Source organism: Tasmannia lanceolata, unplaced genomic scaffold (genome assembly GCF_043159265.1).
Source record: "Tasmannia lanceolata isolate RefF3 unplaced genomic scaffold, GAP_Taslan_0.1 ptg000011l, whole genome shotgun sequence".
NCBI classification, from domain to species: Eukaryota; Viridiplantae; Streptophyta; class Magnoliopsida; order Canellales; family Winteraceae; genus Tasmannia; species Tasmannia lanceolata.
The window spans coordinates 3393347-3413354 of NW_027518688.1; the positions used below are offsets into that span (position 1 = coordinate 3393347).

General features: G+C 41.4%; 1 protein-coding gene across 1 annotated transcript in view; it reads right to left on the bottom strand.

Annotated features, from left to right (window-relative positions):
• Positions 1-20008, bottom strand: part of LOC143886376 (MATE efflux family protein) — an 80961-nt gene that overhangs the window by 1675 nt on the left and 59278 nt on the right. The window contains exons 11-12 of the mRNA XM_077390321.1: positions 14400-14477; positions 11525-11596 (exon numbers count right to left, since the gene is read on the bottom strand). Coding sequence (XP_077246436.1) covers positions 11525-11596; positions 14400-14477 — 150 coding nt within the window. The remainder of the gene's footprint in view (positions 1-11524; positions 11597-14399; positions 14478-20008) is intronic.

A 20008-nucleotide genomic window follows, 5' to 3' on the forward strand; every position in this document is an offset into this window, starting at 1 on the left:
GAGCTATCCCTAACTCACTCTCTTTCTCTCATTCCATTGTCTTCTCTACCTTCAACAAGGTATACGAGCCCTAGGGTTGTGGTACCCTAGGGACCACCATTGGAGGCACTCATCCCTTCCATTCTCTTCCTCTTCTTCTTCCCCCTCAACCCTAAAACCATGGTTACCAGGGTGGGAAACGAATTTGGGAAACGAAACGTGAAACGAAAACGGGAAACACATGAAAAAAAATATAGTGGAAACGAGAAACAAAAAAAACGATACGAAATCGTATGAGAAACATCTTTAGAAACGCGAAACGCATTAGAAGCGTTTCAAAAGCGATAGCAAATACACACATGAAACACAAGGAAAAAACGAAATATGTGGTTTTGTAGATTTAAACACGAAAAACATTTCTCCAATTTTTTTTATCATGTTTCGGAAACGTTTCTGAAACGTGTTTCCAGCGTTTTATGGGAAACGAGTTTCCCACTAGTGAGAAACGTGTTTCCTAGCACAATCCAATTCCTCCACTATGATGTTGTTACCTTCGACCCTATTGATCAACCGATAGGCGCTCTCCCAGTCGACAAAAATGGCCTGTAGGAGCAACCCAATCAAGAAACGACCTCTTCAAGACATACTCAAAACAAAAGTGCTCCTATGATCCTATGAATCTGATTTTTTGTGGACACCGTATGTAGGTAACGTCCTTTCAAATGAATGGTTTGGATCACCCAAACAATGTGGGCGCCCACTGTTTTTAGCTCGACCGAGTAGATAAGCTTATCAACTCGACCGAGTACGGTCACTTTTCCGTATATATAATTGAATAATATGCCCTAATGAAGTATACATAACCTGAAAGCCATAAAATAATATTCCACATTTTCTGGGTGTTGAGATTGAACGAACCAAGGAAGCAGTGACAACGAGTCAAAGGAAATACATCACATATCATAAATTTCGAATAATGAACTGTAAACTAGTAATAACCCTTGTTGTTTACAATAAAAAGATTATTGAAAAGGAAGGTGAAAAGATAAAAGATGCTCTTATGTACCAAAGTACATGTGTTCTTCAGTAACTCGCTGTCTTACATATGATATATGTTGAAAGAGAGATTAGAGAGAAAGAGAAAGTGAGATGGGCATCTCCCCCTCACTCATTTATTAATAATAATGAAAAGAGAAGTACAATGACCAAACTGCCCATAGACTTGTAGGCTTATTCTAACACTCCCCCTCAAGCTGGAATGTATAAATCATACATTCCTAGCTTGTTACATATATCGCTAAGCTTGGATTTATTCAATGGTTTTGTGAACATATATCTGCCAACTGTTCTACAGAACGAGTGAATACAACGCGTATCTCCCCTTTCTGAATTTTCTGACGAATGAAATGACAGTCGACTTCGATATGTTTAGTTCTCTCATGGAAGACAGGATTTGTCGCAATATAGATGACTGCCCTGTTATCACAATATAACTGTGAAGGAGAGGGAAACCCAATACCAATCTCAGTTAAGAGTGACCTCAACCAAATAATCCCAATCGTAGTATGCGTCATGGATCTATATTCTGCTTCTGCACTCGATTTCGCAATGACATCCTATTTCTTACTTCTCCATGAAACCAGGTTACCTCCAACAAAGGTACAATACCCGGTAGTCGATCTCCTATCAACAGGAGATCCAGCCCAATCAGCATCTGAGAACCCCTCAATTCGTGTATGACCATGCCGTTTGAATAGTAATCATTTCCCTGGAGCACCCTTCAAGTACTTGAGAATTTGAATCACTGCGTTCCAATGAGATGTGCGAGAGGAGATCATGTACTGGCTAACTACCCTAACGGCATAGGATATATCAGGACAAGTAACAGTAAGGTATATGAGTTTGCCCACAAGTCTTCTATACCTACGAGGATCTTTCAACAAATCATCCTCTTCTCGAACCAGTATCACATTTGGATCCATGGGTGCAGCTACTGGTTTCACACCAAGATTTTCTGTCTCTTCTAGCAAATCAAGAACATACTTCCTCTGAGATAGAGATAAATCATAAGATGAGTACGCAACTTCTATACCAAGAAAGTATCTGAGACGTCCCAAGTCCTTTGTTGCAAATTCTTTTTGTAAGAAGTCTTTCAATTTTTGAATTCCCCCTGAGTCACTACTTGTAATAATGATGTCATCGACGTATACAATCAACATAATGCATCCTGCTGAGGACTGATAGCTGAATACTAAGTGATCTACAACACACTGTTTGAGACCAAACCTCATAACTGCCGCACTAAATCTACCAAACCAAGCACGTGGTGACTGCTTTAACCCATAAATCGCTTTTCTGAGTCGACAGACAGATGAGGACAACTCCCCCTGAGCAACGTAACCTGGCGGTTGCTCCATATACACTTCTTCAAGGAGGTCGCCATGCAGAAAGACGTTTTTCACATCTAGTTGGTGAAGAGGCCAACCATTATTAACGGTGAGGGAGAGTAGAACACGGACAGAAGGTATCTTCGCAACTGGAGAAAACGTCTCGTGGTAGTCTACACCGAATGTCTGAGTGTAACCCATTGGCACTAGACGTGCCTTCAGTCGATCAATCGTGCCATCAGGAAGATACTTAATGGAAAATACCCATCGGCAGCCAACTGGTCGTGCGCCGGCAGGTAGAGAGACAAGATCCCACTGAAGAGCGCTCATTTCAAGGTCCATTGCAGCTCATCAGCCTGGGTGTAGGAGAGTCTCATCCAAAGACTGGGGTAACACAACAGAAGACATAGACAAAACAAAGCTTTTGAAAGGGAGAGTTAGACGATCATAAGAAACGAAATTATAAAGCGGTTGAGCAGTAGAATGGGAACGAGTACGGGAAGCAATAGGAGAGTCAGATACCTGATGAGGGGGTAAGAAGATCTCTAGTTGTGAGGACGATTTCTCGGTGTGCGAGGGACTTGCCTGCTGTGGAAGACGTGTATATTGGACTGTAATAGGGGAACGATCTACCCGGGGAGCACACGAGTCGACCTGTCCAGGAGGGCAAGCAGGAGGATGTGCAATAGGAGTAGGAAGGGGAGAAAGCTCAGGAAGAGAAATAGTCACCTCATGTTCTGATCTGACAGTGGAAGGACTAGAGGAAGAGCCAAAGAATGGTTCTGATTCGAAAAATGTGACGTCAGCTGATACATACCATCGGCGCAGACGTGGACTGTAGCAACGGTATCCTTTCTGGGTGTGAGAGTAATCCAGAAAAACACACCGTTCTGAACGAGGATTCAGCTTATCACGGCCAGGGCCCAAATGATGAACAAAGCATACGCCGCCAAAGACAAGCGGCGTAAGTGGGAATGGGTCCTGATGTGGAGAAACTATGTGAAATGGAGAATCACCATAAAGCACCGAAGATGGAAGACGGTTGGATAGGAAACAAGCAGTGAGAATGGCGTCAGACCAAAAGGATTTAGGAACCCGCATCTAAAAGAGGAGTGTGCGAGCCACCTCAAGTAGATATCGCAGTTTCCTTTCAGCGACGCCATTCTGCTGCGAGGTGTATGCACAATATGATCGATGAAGGATGCCATGAGAAGAGAGATAGTCCTGAAAGCCATCAGTAGTAGAGAAAAATTCACGAGCATTATCAGTACGCAGGCATTTAAGATTAGTACTAAATTGATTTTTTATTTCATCATGAAAATTTTTAAAAGCAAAGAAGACCTGAGAGCGGTCTTTCAGAAGATACAACCAAGTCATGCGTGAGAAATCATCAATAAAAACCACAAAGTACTAGAATCCATTATTTGACGCGACCCGAGAAGGTGATACATCGCAATGAACTAACTGAAATAAACTATCAACCCTAGTAACGACTCGGGAAGGGAAAGACACTCTATGATGCTTCCCGAGTTCACAAGACTGACAATGAAAATGAGAAATAGAACTAGGAACTAAAGATGTCTGCCGGAGACGCTGAAGGGAGGGGTGACCCAGTCGACAGTGCCACTGAAAGGCATCCATGGAACTATGTAAGGCTGACGAATAAGGGCTGCAGTCAAGTCGGTACAGGCCATCCACCTCACGACCCGATCCAATCGCCCTCCCAGTCGAAAGATCCTGAAAAAGACAGTAAGAAGGATAGAGTGAGATAGAGCACGACAGATTTTTCGTAATTTGGCTAACAGATAATAAACTAAAGGGAGACTTAGGTACACACAAAACTGCAGATAGAGGGAGATTAGGTGAAGGACAGTTGGTACCAATACCAGTAATAGGTGTAGTGGAACCATCAGCTAAAGTAATAGACTGAAAATCAGATGGAAAGGAGCGAAAAGACGAGAGCTATGACGAGTTACCAGTCATATGGTTTGAGGCTCCTGAGTCAATAATCTAGGACCTAGAGCTAGAGAGTAACGTAGTGTGTGAACTCCCTGGCTGGGCAAAGCCTGTTGTGGCCTGGGAGGCACTCTGTCGAAGACGCTGGAGCTCCTCATAGTCTGCCCTCGTGAAGGAGAATGAGTTATCAGCAGGAGCAGTCAGACGAACCAGAGGTGCAAAGGTTGGTTGATCGGGACGGGTGAAGCTCTGGATGCAGCGTATAACAAGTCTCAATGACATGGCCATCGCGCTGGCAGTGGGTGCAATAAGGACGACCACGCCCACTGCTAACACGGCCACCGCGTCCACGAGCCCAAGAAAAAGAACCACCACCCCGGGAAGGACGAGTACCACCACCTCCATCATATGCGGCAAGAGCCGAACTATCAGAAGTAGGACGAGAGGGGGTCTTGCCAACACACTGCTAGGAGTGGAAATAGACCTCGCGCAACAAAGGAATATTGCCAGAACCAAGAATCTGATGGTGCAGATATGTAAACTCGGGACCTAGGCTCTCAAGATAGTGTACGACACGAATCTGTTCCCGTTGACGCCGGAGAACATGAACATCAGAGGTTAGGGGCATGAAGACATCAAGCTGCTGGCATAATGAAATGAACTTCCCATAATGGGCCTCAAGTGACATGTCGCCACGACGGAGCCGCATCCACTCAGAGTAAGTAGAGTAGATGCGAGTCAGGTTCTCAGCCTTAGAATACGTCACGGCCGTGTGATCCCAGACCTCCTTTGCAGTCGGAAGAAGAATCACAGTAGAATAAATGTCTGGAGTCATACTTTGCCATAGGAGACTCTGCATCAGCGCATCTTCCTGTTCCCAACGTGTGTACAAAGGATCCTTTAGCGATGGAGGATCCACGCGAAGAAAGCGTACTTTACCCTGCCCAAGAAGGTATGTCTCAATCGCAACCTTCCAGGGTAAGTAGTTAGTTCCATCAAACTTGGCAATATTCAACTGTGGATAGGAATTTTCCACAGGTGCCAATTGAGAAGACGAGGAAGAAGCCGAGGGTGTGGATGAAGCACTGAACTCAGTGGTCATGCCAATAGAAGGATCAACAATGACGAGAGGATCCATACCGACAGGAAATCTAGACAAACAGAGAAACCACTACCCACAGTAAAAGAAAGATGAGAGACGAATAGACAGAACCAACTAATGCAGAGAGATGATCATATGACAATATCCCAAGTGAAAGACAAGAAACTAGAGAAGCCCATAAAGGAACAGGAAGAGGCTAGGGAAAATGAAAGACAAAAAAAGAAAGTGTTCAGCACATAGATCGAGGAGATGAAGAAGACGCGGAATTAAGGGTAGATGAGAAGAAAAAGACCTGTAGAGAATAAAATAGCGTAGTTGGGTTGGAGGGGGGCGTGGGGGAGGGGAAAAAAATTTGTTGGGAGGCTTATCTGGAAGGGGTGTAGATCAGGAGGGTAGGAAAAAAATTTCCGGGAAATTGAGTTTTTTGGGGGGTGGAGGGGCAAATCAAAATTCTGGGAAAAATTTTTCCGCCCTGGAAAATTTTAATCAAAGATCTGGAAAGAATTTTCTAGGAAAAAATTGGGGGGTCACAGATACAAGGTTCTAGGAAAAAGTTTTCCGGGGTGGAAAATTTTCCACAGGAGGGGGGATTGGGGGAGGGGGGGGGGGGGCAGATCAGGGTTGGGGGTTCGCGGCCAAGGTTTAGGGTACAAGTGAGAGGGCTGCGGGGGGTAGCGTGGGGTACAGGTGAGAGGTCACGGGGTGCTGGGGATAGCAGAGGAGGGGCGCGGCTATGCGTGGGGCTGGGGGTTGCAGTGGGGTGGGGCGGGCTGTGGAGAGGGGTTGGGGTGCTGGAAGATGCAATGGGGGCTGAGATAGAGAGAGGGTTAGGGTTACGGTGAGGAAGATGATGGAGTGAGAGAGAAGATGAGGGTTAGGGTTTTCGGGGAGACGGAGAAGATGGAGGCTACGGAATTTCCCTAGGGATCAGAAACCCTAGGGCTTTGATACCATTTTTGAAAGAGAGATTAGAGAGAAAGAAAAAGTGAGATGGGCATCTCCCCCTAACTCATTTATTAATAATAATGAAAAGAGAAGTACAATGACCAAACTGCCCATAGACCTGTAGGCTTATTCTAACAATATAAATAAGGTCATTCAAAATCTCCATGATCCATGAGAGGAGCATTCACATGTAACAAAGCAGATTATAAGGTACGTCCGGGGAACAATAGGTCATAAATTCTTTTATGAGAGATGTCAGAACAACATTTACTTGTTGCAGGATACTTTTATGCAGACTGGGAGGGAGATCTAGACACTAGATGATCTGTGATAGGTTTCTATATTGTAGTTAATGGTTGCTTAGTTTCCTGGAGTAGCAAGAACCAACAAACTATAGCAGGATCCATTACATAGGTAGAGTACCCATTACATAGGTAGAGTACAGAGTCATGACATCAACCACTGTTGAATTTACATGGATTAGACACTTCCTATAGGAGCTTAACCTCAGGTCGGAAGTTCATACTTATTTGGGTGACAATTAAAGTGTCAACAAAATGTTATATACTCCATGTATCCCATGCAAGGACTAATCACAATGAAATTGACATTTATTTCATTTTTTACATTGTAGAGAATGTGGGGTAATACCAGTGCATCTCTAACAGAGACAGAGTAGCAGAAATTCACTAAAGGCATGACTCCATATCATCATATTCCCTTCATTTACAAGCTGAAATGTAATCAGATTCAGAAGGAGAGGGGGGTAGAGAATTTGTTTGGTCATTGAGGGCATTTATGTAACTATACCTGCCGATGCAATAGCTATGTTTTGATTACTAAGCGAGAAAACATAGCCCATAACCCATGAAATTTAACTCCACTCTTCTTCTTCATTGATGTTAGAATAAGCCTATGGGCATTTTAGTCATTGTGCAAATATTTTAGTATATAAATAAATGAGTGAGGGGGAGATACCTCAACTCACTTTTCTCATTCTCTCTCAACATGGTATCAGAGCCCTAGGGTTTCTGATCCCTAACTCTAACCCATCTCACGCCCCACGCCTCCTCCTCTGCTCCATTCCCCACTACAGTATCGCTACAGTATCTCCCATCTACTTCTACTTTTCTTTCTCTTCTTCAAATCAGAGTCCCTTATCTCCTCCGATCTTCGCTTTCCCGACAACCATATTTTGGCTTAATCTTACATAAAACCCTATTTTTCTATTTTCCCTTTGATGTGTTAAATTTGTCTCTTTTATCTTCATCTCGCGCATCTTCCTAGCTTCTCTATGGGTTCATATTTGCACTTGTCCTTTGCTCGTGCGATCGTCCTATGAGTCTCTCTATTGATGATTAGTTGGTTTTATCATCCATCCTCTCCACTTCTACTCGTTGTAGCCGTTGGTGGTGGTCTCTCTGTTTGTCGACATTTGTTGCCCTGACTAAGGTCCGTGCTGCTACCACACCCTCGCCCCTTCTTCTTCGTCTTCTACTTTGGCTCCTGTAGACAACTCTTACCCACAACTGAACATTGCCAAGTTTGATGGAACCAATTATTTTCCCTGGAAGGTTGCGATTCAGACATACCTTCTTGGACGGGGTAAGGTACATTTTCTACGTGAGGATCCTCCTTCACCTAAGGATCTCACGTATACTCGCTGGGAATAGGAAGATGCGTTGATTCAGAGTCTTCTATAGCTGAGCATGACTCCTGACATTTATTCTACGTTGATCCTCCTCCCGACTGCGAAAGAGATCTGGGATCACACTGTCCTGACCTATTCTGGGGTTGAGAACCTCACTCGTACCTGTTCGACTTACTCTGAGTGGATGCGCCTCCGTCGTGGTGATGTCTCTTGAGGCTCACTATGGGAAGTTCATTTTCTTATGTCAGCAGCTTGACGTTTTTCTTCCCTTCACATCTGATGTTAATGTTCTCTGAGGTCAACGAGAACAAATTTGAGTGGTGCACTACCTTGAGAGCCTAGGCCCGAGTTTACTCACTTGCGCCATCAGATTCTTGGTTCTGGCAACATTCCGACGTTGTGCGAGGCCTACTCTCGCGCTCAGTAGTGCGTTGGCGAGACCCCGTCCCGCACTTCCTCCGACGGTTCTACTCTTGCGGCATATGACGGAGGCAGTGGTACTCATCCTCCCCGGGGAGGTGGTTCTTTTTCGTGCACCCACGGACGTGGTAGCCGTGTTGGGAATGGGTGTGGCCGTCCTTATTGCACCCACTGCCAACGTGATGGCCACGTTATTGAGACTTGCTGCACACTGCACCAAGAACTTCGCCCGCCTCGATCTGCTCACCTCAGCACTACTGGCTATTCTAATACAGTTGTTGAAATTCCACTTAGCAACCCTAAGGATTTAAAAACTTTGTTTGCACTAGTTTTAGTTTGATTAGAAAATTAAAAATAAGATTCAAAGACAATAGTGAAGCACTTACCATAAGAGAAGAGAAGAAGAGACAAGAAGCTTGACACAAGGGTTTTTATAGTGGTTCGGTCTTAAACCTAAGACCTACTCCACTCTTCTCAAGTTTGTCTCCTTGAGGTATCCACTATCTTCTTCCAAGGAACTTAAATACGGCGTTCCTTCTGCCAAGTACAATCCGAGCGTCCAAGCTCCAAGGGTCTTAACTACGGTGCCCTTTGTTGCCAAGTACAATGAAGAGAAGAAGGATGTAGCACACTTGCCTCTTAGTAGGCTGATTACAAGTAAATAACATTCACTCTCACTCAAGAAAAGGATGAACAAGTAAAAGCCCTAAGGTCTCTCAAGAACAATCTAAAGTCAAAGCGGGGAGAGTGATTTCCTTGTTAGAATGTAGTAAGTACCCTTATAAATGCTAAAGGAATGTTAGGTTTAATCATTAAGAGTGTTCCTTAAGGCCCAAGAGTCCATATATATAGGGGAGTCAAAGATATGGCCTTTTTAGACTCCTCAACGGTCATCTCGGAACTGTTGCTCGGAATTTCGAGTTGACCCTAACAGGTTTAATTTTTTCAAACAAGTCCTTTCTCGGAGTTCAGAGAAAATGTCTCGTTCCGAGCTCGGAATTCCAAGAAGGCTATTTCAGCAGGTTTTCCAGTTTTGTGTTGTTGATTTTCTTTGGGCCTTCAGAATTCACTTATACCATATTGAATGGAATGTCATGTGGGTCCAAATATGTGAGGACACCACCATGATCATTCACTATCCAATTAAGTTCATTATGGGTTCGTTTTAACTCTCTTTTGTGCCTTTAACCTAGACTATTCATGATTGACCATATACAATCTAATTATAACTTGATCTTCAATATTGTTGGCACTTTGGAGAGGATTTGATTTGTCTTCAATCAACTTTGTTGATGCTTGACCATAGCTTTGTCTTTTGAGTTGATTTTCGTCCTTTGGGCTTGAATTCAATCTTGCCTTGAAAGACCATGTCTTGCCTTGATGATGCCTTGATATGCCTTTGTGTTGTTGATGCCTTCTTCATGTCTTTGATTTTACTTTGAGCTTGAATGAATTGATCCTTGATTGTGCATTCTTGAAGGTACTAATGTTTTGAACATAATTACTTAGACATGGGAGATCATTAGTACATAAAACCATTTAATGACAAATTGGGTTTGTTAATCATCAAAACATATCAATAGGAGTACTTGTTGAACCCTTGGGCTAACAGTTGTTTCTGCTCCTTCCTCTTCTTCTGCTGATGACTCATTGACCTTTACGAGGGCAGACTATAAGGAGCTACAACGCCTTTGACAGAGTGCCTCCCAGGCCACAACAGGCTTCGCTCAGCCAGGTAGTTCACCTACGACATTACTTTCTAGCTCAGGGTCCTGGATCATTAACTCATGAGCCTCAAACCATATGACTGGAAACTCATCACAGCTCTTTTCTTTTCGCTCATTTCCATCTGATTTTCAGTCCATTACTTTAGCTGATGGTTCCACTACACCTATCATTGGTATTGGTACCACTTGTCCTTCATCTAATCTTCAGCTTTCTTCTGTCATGTGTCCCTAAGTCTCCATTTAGTTTATTGTCTCTTAGCCAAATTACGAAAAACCTTGCTTGCTCTATCTCATTCTATCCTTCTTATTGTCTTTTTCAGGACCTTTCGACTGGGAGGACGATTGGATTGGTTCGTGAGGTGGATGGCCTGTACCGTCTTGACTGCAGCCCCTCTTCATTAGTTTTACATACTTCTGTGGAAGGGAGGGGAGGGTCGTGGGGGCTGGAGAAGGGGAGGGGGTTGCCGCGGGGGGCTGAGAAGGGGAAGGGGGTTGCCGCGGGGGCTGGGGAAGGGGATGGGGTTGCCGCGGGGGGCAGAGAGGCAGGGGGAAAGGGTTTTGGGTTTTGGGTTAGGGTTTGTCGTGAGAGGAGGGTAGGGTTAGGGTTTGTAAAAGAAAGGAGGGAGGAAGAAGATGGAGGATAATGGAGAGAGGATTTAAGGTTAGGGCTAGGTGAGAGAGATGGAGAAGATGGAGGTTAATGGAGAACCTAGGGATCAGAAAACCCTAAGGCTCTGATACCATGTTAAGAGAGTTTAGAGAGAAATTAATGAGTTCGGGGTAATCTCCCTCTTACTCATATATTTATACTAAAACATAAAGAATGTACAAAGTCCTAAATGCCCTTAGGCAAGTTACATATTCCAACAACATAAATGGGTCATCAAATAGTACCTTAGTTATTTATTTTGTTGTCCAGGCATGAAAAGTGATCCAAAGAAACAATAAAAAGGGAATTCATGTAGGAGAACAAGAAGGTTCAATAACGAGAAATTTACTATAGATAAGTTTTATTAGAAGATCCAGGCAAAACCTAAAGACCTGTCTCAATCACATCTAACAAGCATATTAAGGTATACGGCAAAATAATTACCAAAATCCAAAACGTACTTGTTTGATATGTCATCATCATTTGATTTTCATTTGGGAAAAATAGATAGCTAAAACAATCTAATGAAAAGTATGAAGTTCGTATGCATTCCATGGATAACTTTATATTTTATAAAAAGAGATAGCTAAACCCGTGTAATGAAAAGTATGAAGTTCTCATGTATTCGATGGATAACTTAAAATTTTATTCATTTTTCCTAAAGAATAAATTTCATACAAGCGAATCCTTGGAAAAAAAATCTCATACCAGCAGTAAGAGGCCCCCAAAACAAAAGCATCCAGTCATTGATAAACTTAAAAACCTAAGATCCCTGCCAGCCTGCATACAGAAACAAATATGTTTAAAGCTAAAACATAAGTAACATCTTTTAATATTGTGATCCAAAAGAAAAGCAAGTAATTGTCAACATTTAGCAAGTGTATCATTTGCACAACTCTATCAAAGAAATATGGTTACGCATACAAGAATGAAAAAAATTAACAAATATAGTTACATCAACAAGGAGAAACATGGGACTTTCAAGATTCTCAAGAGAATCCAGAGGTGCTCTTTTGAAGATGCACTAGGTCCACAAAATTATCAAAAACCAAGTTGAGCACTACTCCAATCCCTTTTTTCCGTCAACTTCGTGGAAAGAAATTCAAGGAAGCCTCCAAAATCCCCTTCGCTCCGTCTATCTCTCTCATACCAACAAAAATTTGATCGACAAATGGTCATCCTTTTCTTCTCTCTCGACTTTCTCAGGTAATTTAAGGGAATTATTTGGTAATTGCAATGTTAGCATCAATGCCACTGGACAATTAGAAATTGATACTAGCACACAATCACACAGAGATAGATGGTTACATGGGTAGCACTACAAATATGGCTGTGGTGAAGACAATGCCTCATTAGATGTAGTTCCCAACATTAAAACCCTATCAAATTGAGGACTGTAAAAGGATTTTTATTTCTAATTTCTACCAAATAGCCAACCACACATCAAACAGGAGACCGGGGTTCTAGTGCAATTTTTGTAAGATGTCTTTGGCTTATAGTTCTGGGCCTACTACAGAGAATAATTGGAGAGATTAAAAGCACGCCTACTATAGCATTCTATTTTGTTTGCAGGAATATGATTGTGCGTTTCACATCAGTGTTGTGCGCACTCTCTCTCTCTCTCTCTCTCTCTCTCTCTCTCTCTCTCTCTCCCTTTTTTTGCCCTACTCTACAAAGGTGAGGGAGACACCTTTCTCTTCCCATTTATTTCTTTGTTTTCTTCTCTTCGCCAAATATTTAAATATCCGCTGTCCGCATTGGAGACAAGGCCAATCCTTGCTGTTGTGTGGATATTCAAGGGTTGATCCCTTAGTTTACCTCCGGTATGGATCTACTAGTGCATTCAACCACTTGATTTCCAATTTTTTTTCTAGGTAAAAGTGTAAAAATTTTAGGGAAGAACGTTGCTCATTTGGTGACTGTTTCTAAGCGATTTTGTATCTGTATTTTAAGTCTTTTACTGTAAATGGAATTCTATTGAAGCTATTTCATTTACTATCTCCAGATCTGATTATTCCTTGCTTAGTTCTTGGAATTTTCATTGGATGAGATCACTTTTGCATGCACAGTTTTGTGATTTCAGTTCAGGTAGTATCAGAACAAAGTTCCAGCCAGCATGTCAGAAACTTGGACTGAGCTTTACATTAAAAGTACAATACACAAGGAACAAATTCAACCCTAATCCTAAGCTTCAACTGGGAGAAAGTTCCGATCCTATGCACAACAAGAGGAAAAAAATGAAAGCTGAAAGTCAGTGTAGGTTTTGTCATGTTTATAGTTATGATAGTTATGTTAAAAGATGTTGGATTTTGTAATAGCATTTTCCAGTGAACTGGAGTTGTATACGGATCCTGCTTACGCATTGTAAATAATCTTATATTCGATATCTATTATGATGATGTGATTGGATCAGAGGAGTGCATGCAATGCATAGAGGATGGCGTTGCACTGCTCCCTCATCGTTGTATCACCTCTCGGGGAGGGAGATTCGGGGGCGGGACACAAGCCACTGGCACGCAAGCAAAGACATTATCTGACCACGATCAGAGGAGTGAATGCAATGCATAGAGGATGGCGTCACACTGCTCCCTCATCGTCGTATCACATCTCGGAGAGGAAGATTCGGGGCAAGACACAAGCCACTGGCATGCCAGCAAAGACACAATCTGACCACTCGACCAATGACCATTAGCTAGAATTTGACGGAGCAAACCGTGGCAAAGAAATGCCACCAGAAAATGAAAAGAGAAAGGATATAGGTGGTTTTTGTGTTACTACAAGAAGGGTACATCTGTAATTTTTAATGGCATTTTTGTAATTAGAACAAGTAATATTTATAATAAAAAAACAATTTATAATTTACCAAATAACCACCCTAGTAAGGGCAATTGGTGTCAAAAAAATATTTTCATGCTACTAACCCAAGCTGCACTTGTAACATGTTGGAAGATCCTATATACGTGTATGTATATAGCTTAAACCCTTCCTTATCTTTAAATATTTTGGTTTGTTATTTTTTGGAACGTATTTTTTCATATGTTGTTACTATTCCAATTGAGTTGTACGAGCCAACATATTTTAAAAATAAAAAGAGCAGGTATACGCTGCCAAAACAACGGTCAATACATATTGTACAACCATAGCATATTTGATACACATGGTAACTCATTGACCAAAACTTAGTCTAGGTCCACCACATTTTGAAGAGTTGAGAGTGAAAATTGGCTCTTCAATAACTGAGACAAACTTAGTAACATAATAAAATGAGGGAAAATTAGTGCAAGCTTAAAATGGGTAATAAATAAACATTTATAAACCAATTAACATACAATCTGAGCGGGTATGTCACTGGATTTTATCTCTTGAATGCAATTTAATTCAATGAAACTTTTACTACATGTCAAACTTGATAAAATGAATGCCTACAATCCATCCATAATGTAATGGTTTATACCTGGTATTTCATTAATCATAGGTAAAGACGCAACTATAATATCTGTAACAATAATTAAATAAATAGAAAAGAAAGAACTTCCTGAATGATTTCCTGAGATGTTATAGATGGAAATTTAAACAGACTTACCAACAATGTACCTTCAAGGCTATGAGTGGGGGGTGTCACACTCAAGGCAACAAAATACGGAAGCAACATGTTATGCATCTGCATGAATAAAAGGCTATTGAGAAGAATAGAAGAATCGTGATATAGGAAGAAAAAACTAACCACATACTATGGATGTTTAAATAATATGCAACAAATCAATTGCTTATTTTCACATAGATATGAAAGTTCTCTCTTGAACAACTAATTTCCTGAAGTGAAACGTAGATCAATTAAACATAGCATGCTAAGGTTGGATGAGCTATAATAAACAACAAACTAAGAAAAATAATGAACATTATTTTTCTAACGGTAAACATATTTGAATTGTTTACCCACGTCATCATCGACTCACCCAAGTCGACTCCCTTTTACCATAGCTGCGTTCTTTTCTGAGTTCGCATTTTGGCCTGCAAAGTCAATCAAAACACCTTTGACTCTCATGAGTTATGACCACGTCAACCAAGTACTCGGCCACACCGCGCCGTGTCGACTAGGATTTACTTTGGCCGCATTTGGGCCGGCATTTGCATTTTAAAACACTGCTTGGGTGGGTGAACTCAATGGTTTGAAAGAGTCAAAATTCTTTTGTCTAGTTTGAAGGAAATTTTAACAACACAAAATTTTGGAAACAAGCAATTGAAAAAAAAAAAAAAAACTATCTCAGAAAAAATGCTAAAATTATCTAGGAAAACCTTTTGCAGCCTGCATGCACATCATTGTCTACTATCATCATTTCTTCCTAATGGCAGAGCTCCATACGACATTCAGATTCAACTTCCATGGAAAAAAGTTTTTACAACTCTATTATGTCACATTCTTAAGAATTAGATAATACTAAAAAATAACAACCTGGGTCACTACCACAGTAGCATAACTTTTTTTGTTCTCGTCTTTCTAATGAAATTTTGTGTTTAGGGTATTAGAAATGGGGATAAGGTAGAGAGAAAGAAGAAGAGGAATGGAGAGGAAGGAGAATCTCCACTTAGGAGTCCTCTAATGTAAATTATGTATATATAGGCCCAAAGTAGAGCAATCTTGTACAAATATTACAATACCCCCTCATACAAGTAATGACTAAACTACCCTCACACACTCTTTAACACTCCCCCCTCAAGCTGGAGTGTATAGACTATGGAACTCCAGCTTGGTACAAAGAAAACTACAATACCCATACAAACAACTATAAAGTCCATACAACAAAAAAGGATAATCATCTCATACACACAACTTGGTACAACACTCCCCCTCAAGTTGGTTTGGTGAATACACAGTGAAGTACATATCAAAAAGAGTAACGGCCACAATGAGTGTAACAGCGAGAGTAATGGCCACTTAAAAATAACAGCTCCCCCCGAAGCAGCACTACGGCGAGAGCGATCATAACAAAGTCTCCCTCCTGAATGAGAGCACAACGAACAAATATGCATACTAAAGAGCAATGGAAGTGCCACCAACAATCAATCGAGAAAAAAATAGGCACACCAAAGGTGCGCACAACGAACAACGGTGAAGCATCACGAGTAGACATCAGCGGAACGGCACATCTCCAAGGGAGATGGTGATGGAAAAACTCTACTTCTTTTTCCTTCCCCTAGGATCTTAGCTCTGATAACATGTTTGAAATGGGGATAAGGAAGAGGAATGGAGAGGATGGAGAGTGTAATGACCACAATAAATAATTACTTTTGAATTTTGATATAGACACCCTACTTGAGTTCTCCTCATTTTAAACACCAAAATAATTGATAAAGACACCCCTTTTTATAATCATATGTGATTTAATTTGGTTTAGGGGCATTGGAATGCAATTATTGCAAGTCTTAGGGGCAATTTAGTAACCCCCCCCACAAAAAAAAAAAAAAAAAAAAAAACCCACCTATTTATTTGCAGTGTGCCACTTTGGGCTGAAATTTTTCACGCCCAAGGGTGGGCCCCATTTAATCATTTTTAGTATCTTGATAAAAATAACGTACCAGTTCTAATCTAAATTCCATAAAGGACCTTAACTTTATAAAAATTTTAGCATGTAGTGGGGGTAGTTTAGGAATTTTGTTAATCCTAGTGTAGTAGGACCATAGTTGTAAATTCCGTTTCGTTTCGTCCGGAATGGACGAAACGAACCGGTTTCGTTTAAATTCCGGAACAAAAATTTCGTTCCATTCCGGACGAAATTTTCCGAAATCCGGAATTTCGTCCGGAATGGACGAAATTCTCCATTCCGGCCGGAATCGTGCATAACGACTAGTTTGACTGGATTTTGCAGAATTTACGACAATGCCCCTGCAAGCTCTTTTTGGTTTTTGACCATTTTAACCTCAAAATGTGACCGTTTATAGCTGTTGGGAAGGGTATTTTAGTCATTTTTAAATGTACAATCAATTAAAAACTCTATAAATAGCCTTTTCCCTACCTTCTTACCCTTCACCTTCACATAAGTGATTCTCCTTCTTTCTCTACTTTCACTTACATTATCTATTCTACTAAATTTCCTACAAGTTTACCCTCTTCTTCAACTCAATCCAAGTCTATTTTGGAGCAAAGGGAAGGCATACATTCAACTTACCACTAGAAGGTCAAAAAGTCAAGAACTATTTCCAAAAGCTTATTTCAAGTGAGTGAAGGCTAATTTTTTCTTCTTCTCTTCAACTCAAGTTCAACCTCAGGGTTCTCTTTATTTCTTTCCATTTTCTTTCTTTTATTTCTTACTTCATTTGTTTGTTGTCCCCTTCTACTTCACTTTTTTGTAATTTGTTTCAATTTTCTTTCTTCTAATTCATTTTTCCCCTTCTTCTACTTCATTTCAGAATGAGTGGGTCGGGCTCGGGACCTTCTGCAAGAGCATCCTCTATTGGTTCGGCACCCGCTAGATCGGATGACCCGGCATGGACTTACGGTACATTGGTTTCGGGTCAAAGAAATAAAATAACTTGCATATTCTGTGGCAAAGTCATATCGGGTGGAGGTATAACCCGCTTGAAAGAACATTTAGCGGCTGTTCCTGGTGAAGTAGCATCATGCAAAAAAGTGACTGAAGATGTAAAATATCGAATGAAGCAACTTTTAGATGCAAAGAGAAAAGAAAGGGCTAGGATGAGCGTATCCAGAGCAGAGGTTGGAGGTTTTTATGGCACACCAGACGAAGAAGAAGAGCAGGATGAAGAAGACATTGGCACACAATTGCCTCAAGTCCCTCAACGAAGAGGTAAGGAAGTTCTTGTAGAACCAAGTGGTACAAAAAGGAAGAAGAAGGGAATCACAGGAAGGATCAGGAATTTCTTTGCACCACGAACAACCCCTAGAGCCCAGCCAAGCATTAAAAGTGCTTTGGCTACTAAAGAAACAATGGCACCACGAACAACCCCTAGAGCCCAGCCAAGCATTAAAAGTGCTTTGGCTACTAAAGAAACAATGGATAGAGCAGAAATGGCGGTTGGCATGCTTTGCTACGATGCCAATCTCCCTTTCAACGTTGTCAATTCACCTTTCTGGCAACCTATGTTTGATGTTGTGAATGCCGTGGGTTCGGGTTATAAGGCACCTACTTATCATGCCTTAAGGGGTCCCATTTTAAAGAATACAGTGGATGTGGTAAACAACTACTTGGAGGAGATTAAGATGTCATGGAGATACACTGGCTGTAGCATTATGGCAGATGGATGGACAGACACCAAACAACGTTCCCTAATCAACTTTTTGGTGTACTACCCTAAAGGAGTCATATTCCTCAAATCCGTTGATGCAACTGGCATAGTGAAGAATGCCGATGAATTATACAATATCTTTGCAAAGATTGTCGGAGAGGTGAATCCGGAATATGTGGTGCAATTTGTAACTGACAGTGAGCCAAGTTACAAAGCTGCTGGGAAAAGACTAGAAGCCACGTTTGGTACATTCTTCTAGACTCCGTACGCAGCTCATTGCTTAGATCTCATCTTGGAGCATCTGTGCAAACCGACTGTATTTCCTCACATAGCAACCACAATTGAGAGGGCTCGAACGATTACAAAGTTCATCTACAACCATGGAAGTCTCTTGAATTTGATGAGGAAGAAGTTCACAGGTGGGAAGGAGTTGTGCCGCCCTGCTGCAACCAGATTTGCTACAAATTTCATTAGCATACAAAGTCTGGTGTTGAATCGGAAAGCATTTCAGCAGATGTTTGTGTCTGATGAGTATAGTACTAGTAGGTTTGTCCAACACCCACTAAGTGAAGGGGTAGTTAGTACTGTGTTGGATTAATTTTTTTGGGGACCAATGCAAGTATATTCTAAACATCAGCGAGCCTTTAGTGAGAGTGCTGCGCTTGGTAGATCAGCAGGACAAACCGGCGATGGGTTACCTATATGAGGCCATGGATAAGGCCAAAGAGAACATCAAGGAGAGGTTGAAGAGAAAATTAGATTACAATCCCATCTGGAGGATCATCGACCAAAGATGGGATAGGCAACTCCACAGTCCCCTCCATGCAGCAGGATATTTTCTTAACCCTGCTCTCTTTTTCACTCCTACCTTCTCTAGGCACAGTGAAGTAACCAGAGGCTTGTTGGCATGCATCACTCGACTGGTACCTGATGAAGGTACACAAGACCTCATCACCAATCAGATTGAGGATTATCGAGAGGCTAAGGGCATGTTTGGAATGAAGCTTGCAATCTGCAACCGAACGAAGTTGGGACCAGGTATATTTGAGTTTTTTGTTTAATTAAGTATAATTCATTTTAACTTTCAGTTTCTCAACAAATAATGCTTTACTATTTGTTACTTTACAGTTGCATGGTGGAATCAATTCGGAGGTGACGTGGAAGAATTACAGACCTCTGCGATCAGAATCCTCAGTCAGACCTGCAGTGCGACTGGGTGTGAAGGAATTAGAGCACCTTCGAACACATTCACTCTACAAAGAGAAATAGGTTAGAGCACCAGAGATTAGATGACTTGGTGTTTGTCCATTACAATCTTAAGTTTCGAGAAAGGTATACAACGTAATATAATGTTTTCAACTCTCACCTCATCACTTTAAGCTTTTAAGTTTAACCTTTGACATTAAACTTAATGTTTTCCTTATCAGGGACTTGTTGAGGAAATCATCTACCACTAGTGACCCTTTGGGCATAGACCATCTGGATGTCATGATGGATTGGGTTGCAGAAGAAGAAGGTATCATATTCACGCCGGAAGACATTGGGTGGGAAAATCTTGAAGCACCTACTGCTGTGGTTGGGGCCGGGGACAACGACGACAACTTTTTCATGCCTCTTGAAGAAGATGTCCCTACTGGTGGTCCAGGTGGTGATCACGGCGGCGACGACGACGACGACGACGACGAAGAAGACATTGAGTATGATCATCCAGGTTATGATGACTGAGAGTTGTTGCTACTAGCTATTGTCTATGTTTCACTTTCATGAATCTTTTTTTTTTATGTTTTTCTATGTATCAGACTATCAGTTTGGACTTGTGCAAGACTTTATGTGTTTAAGTAATGAATATGCCTTTTGGGACACATATTTTGGACTATTTATTAGTTTTTCATCTTTTTCTCTTGATTTTTTATTTTTTTGGATTTTTCTCATATTTTTTAATATATT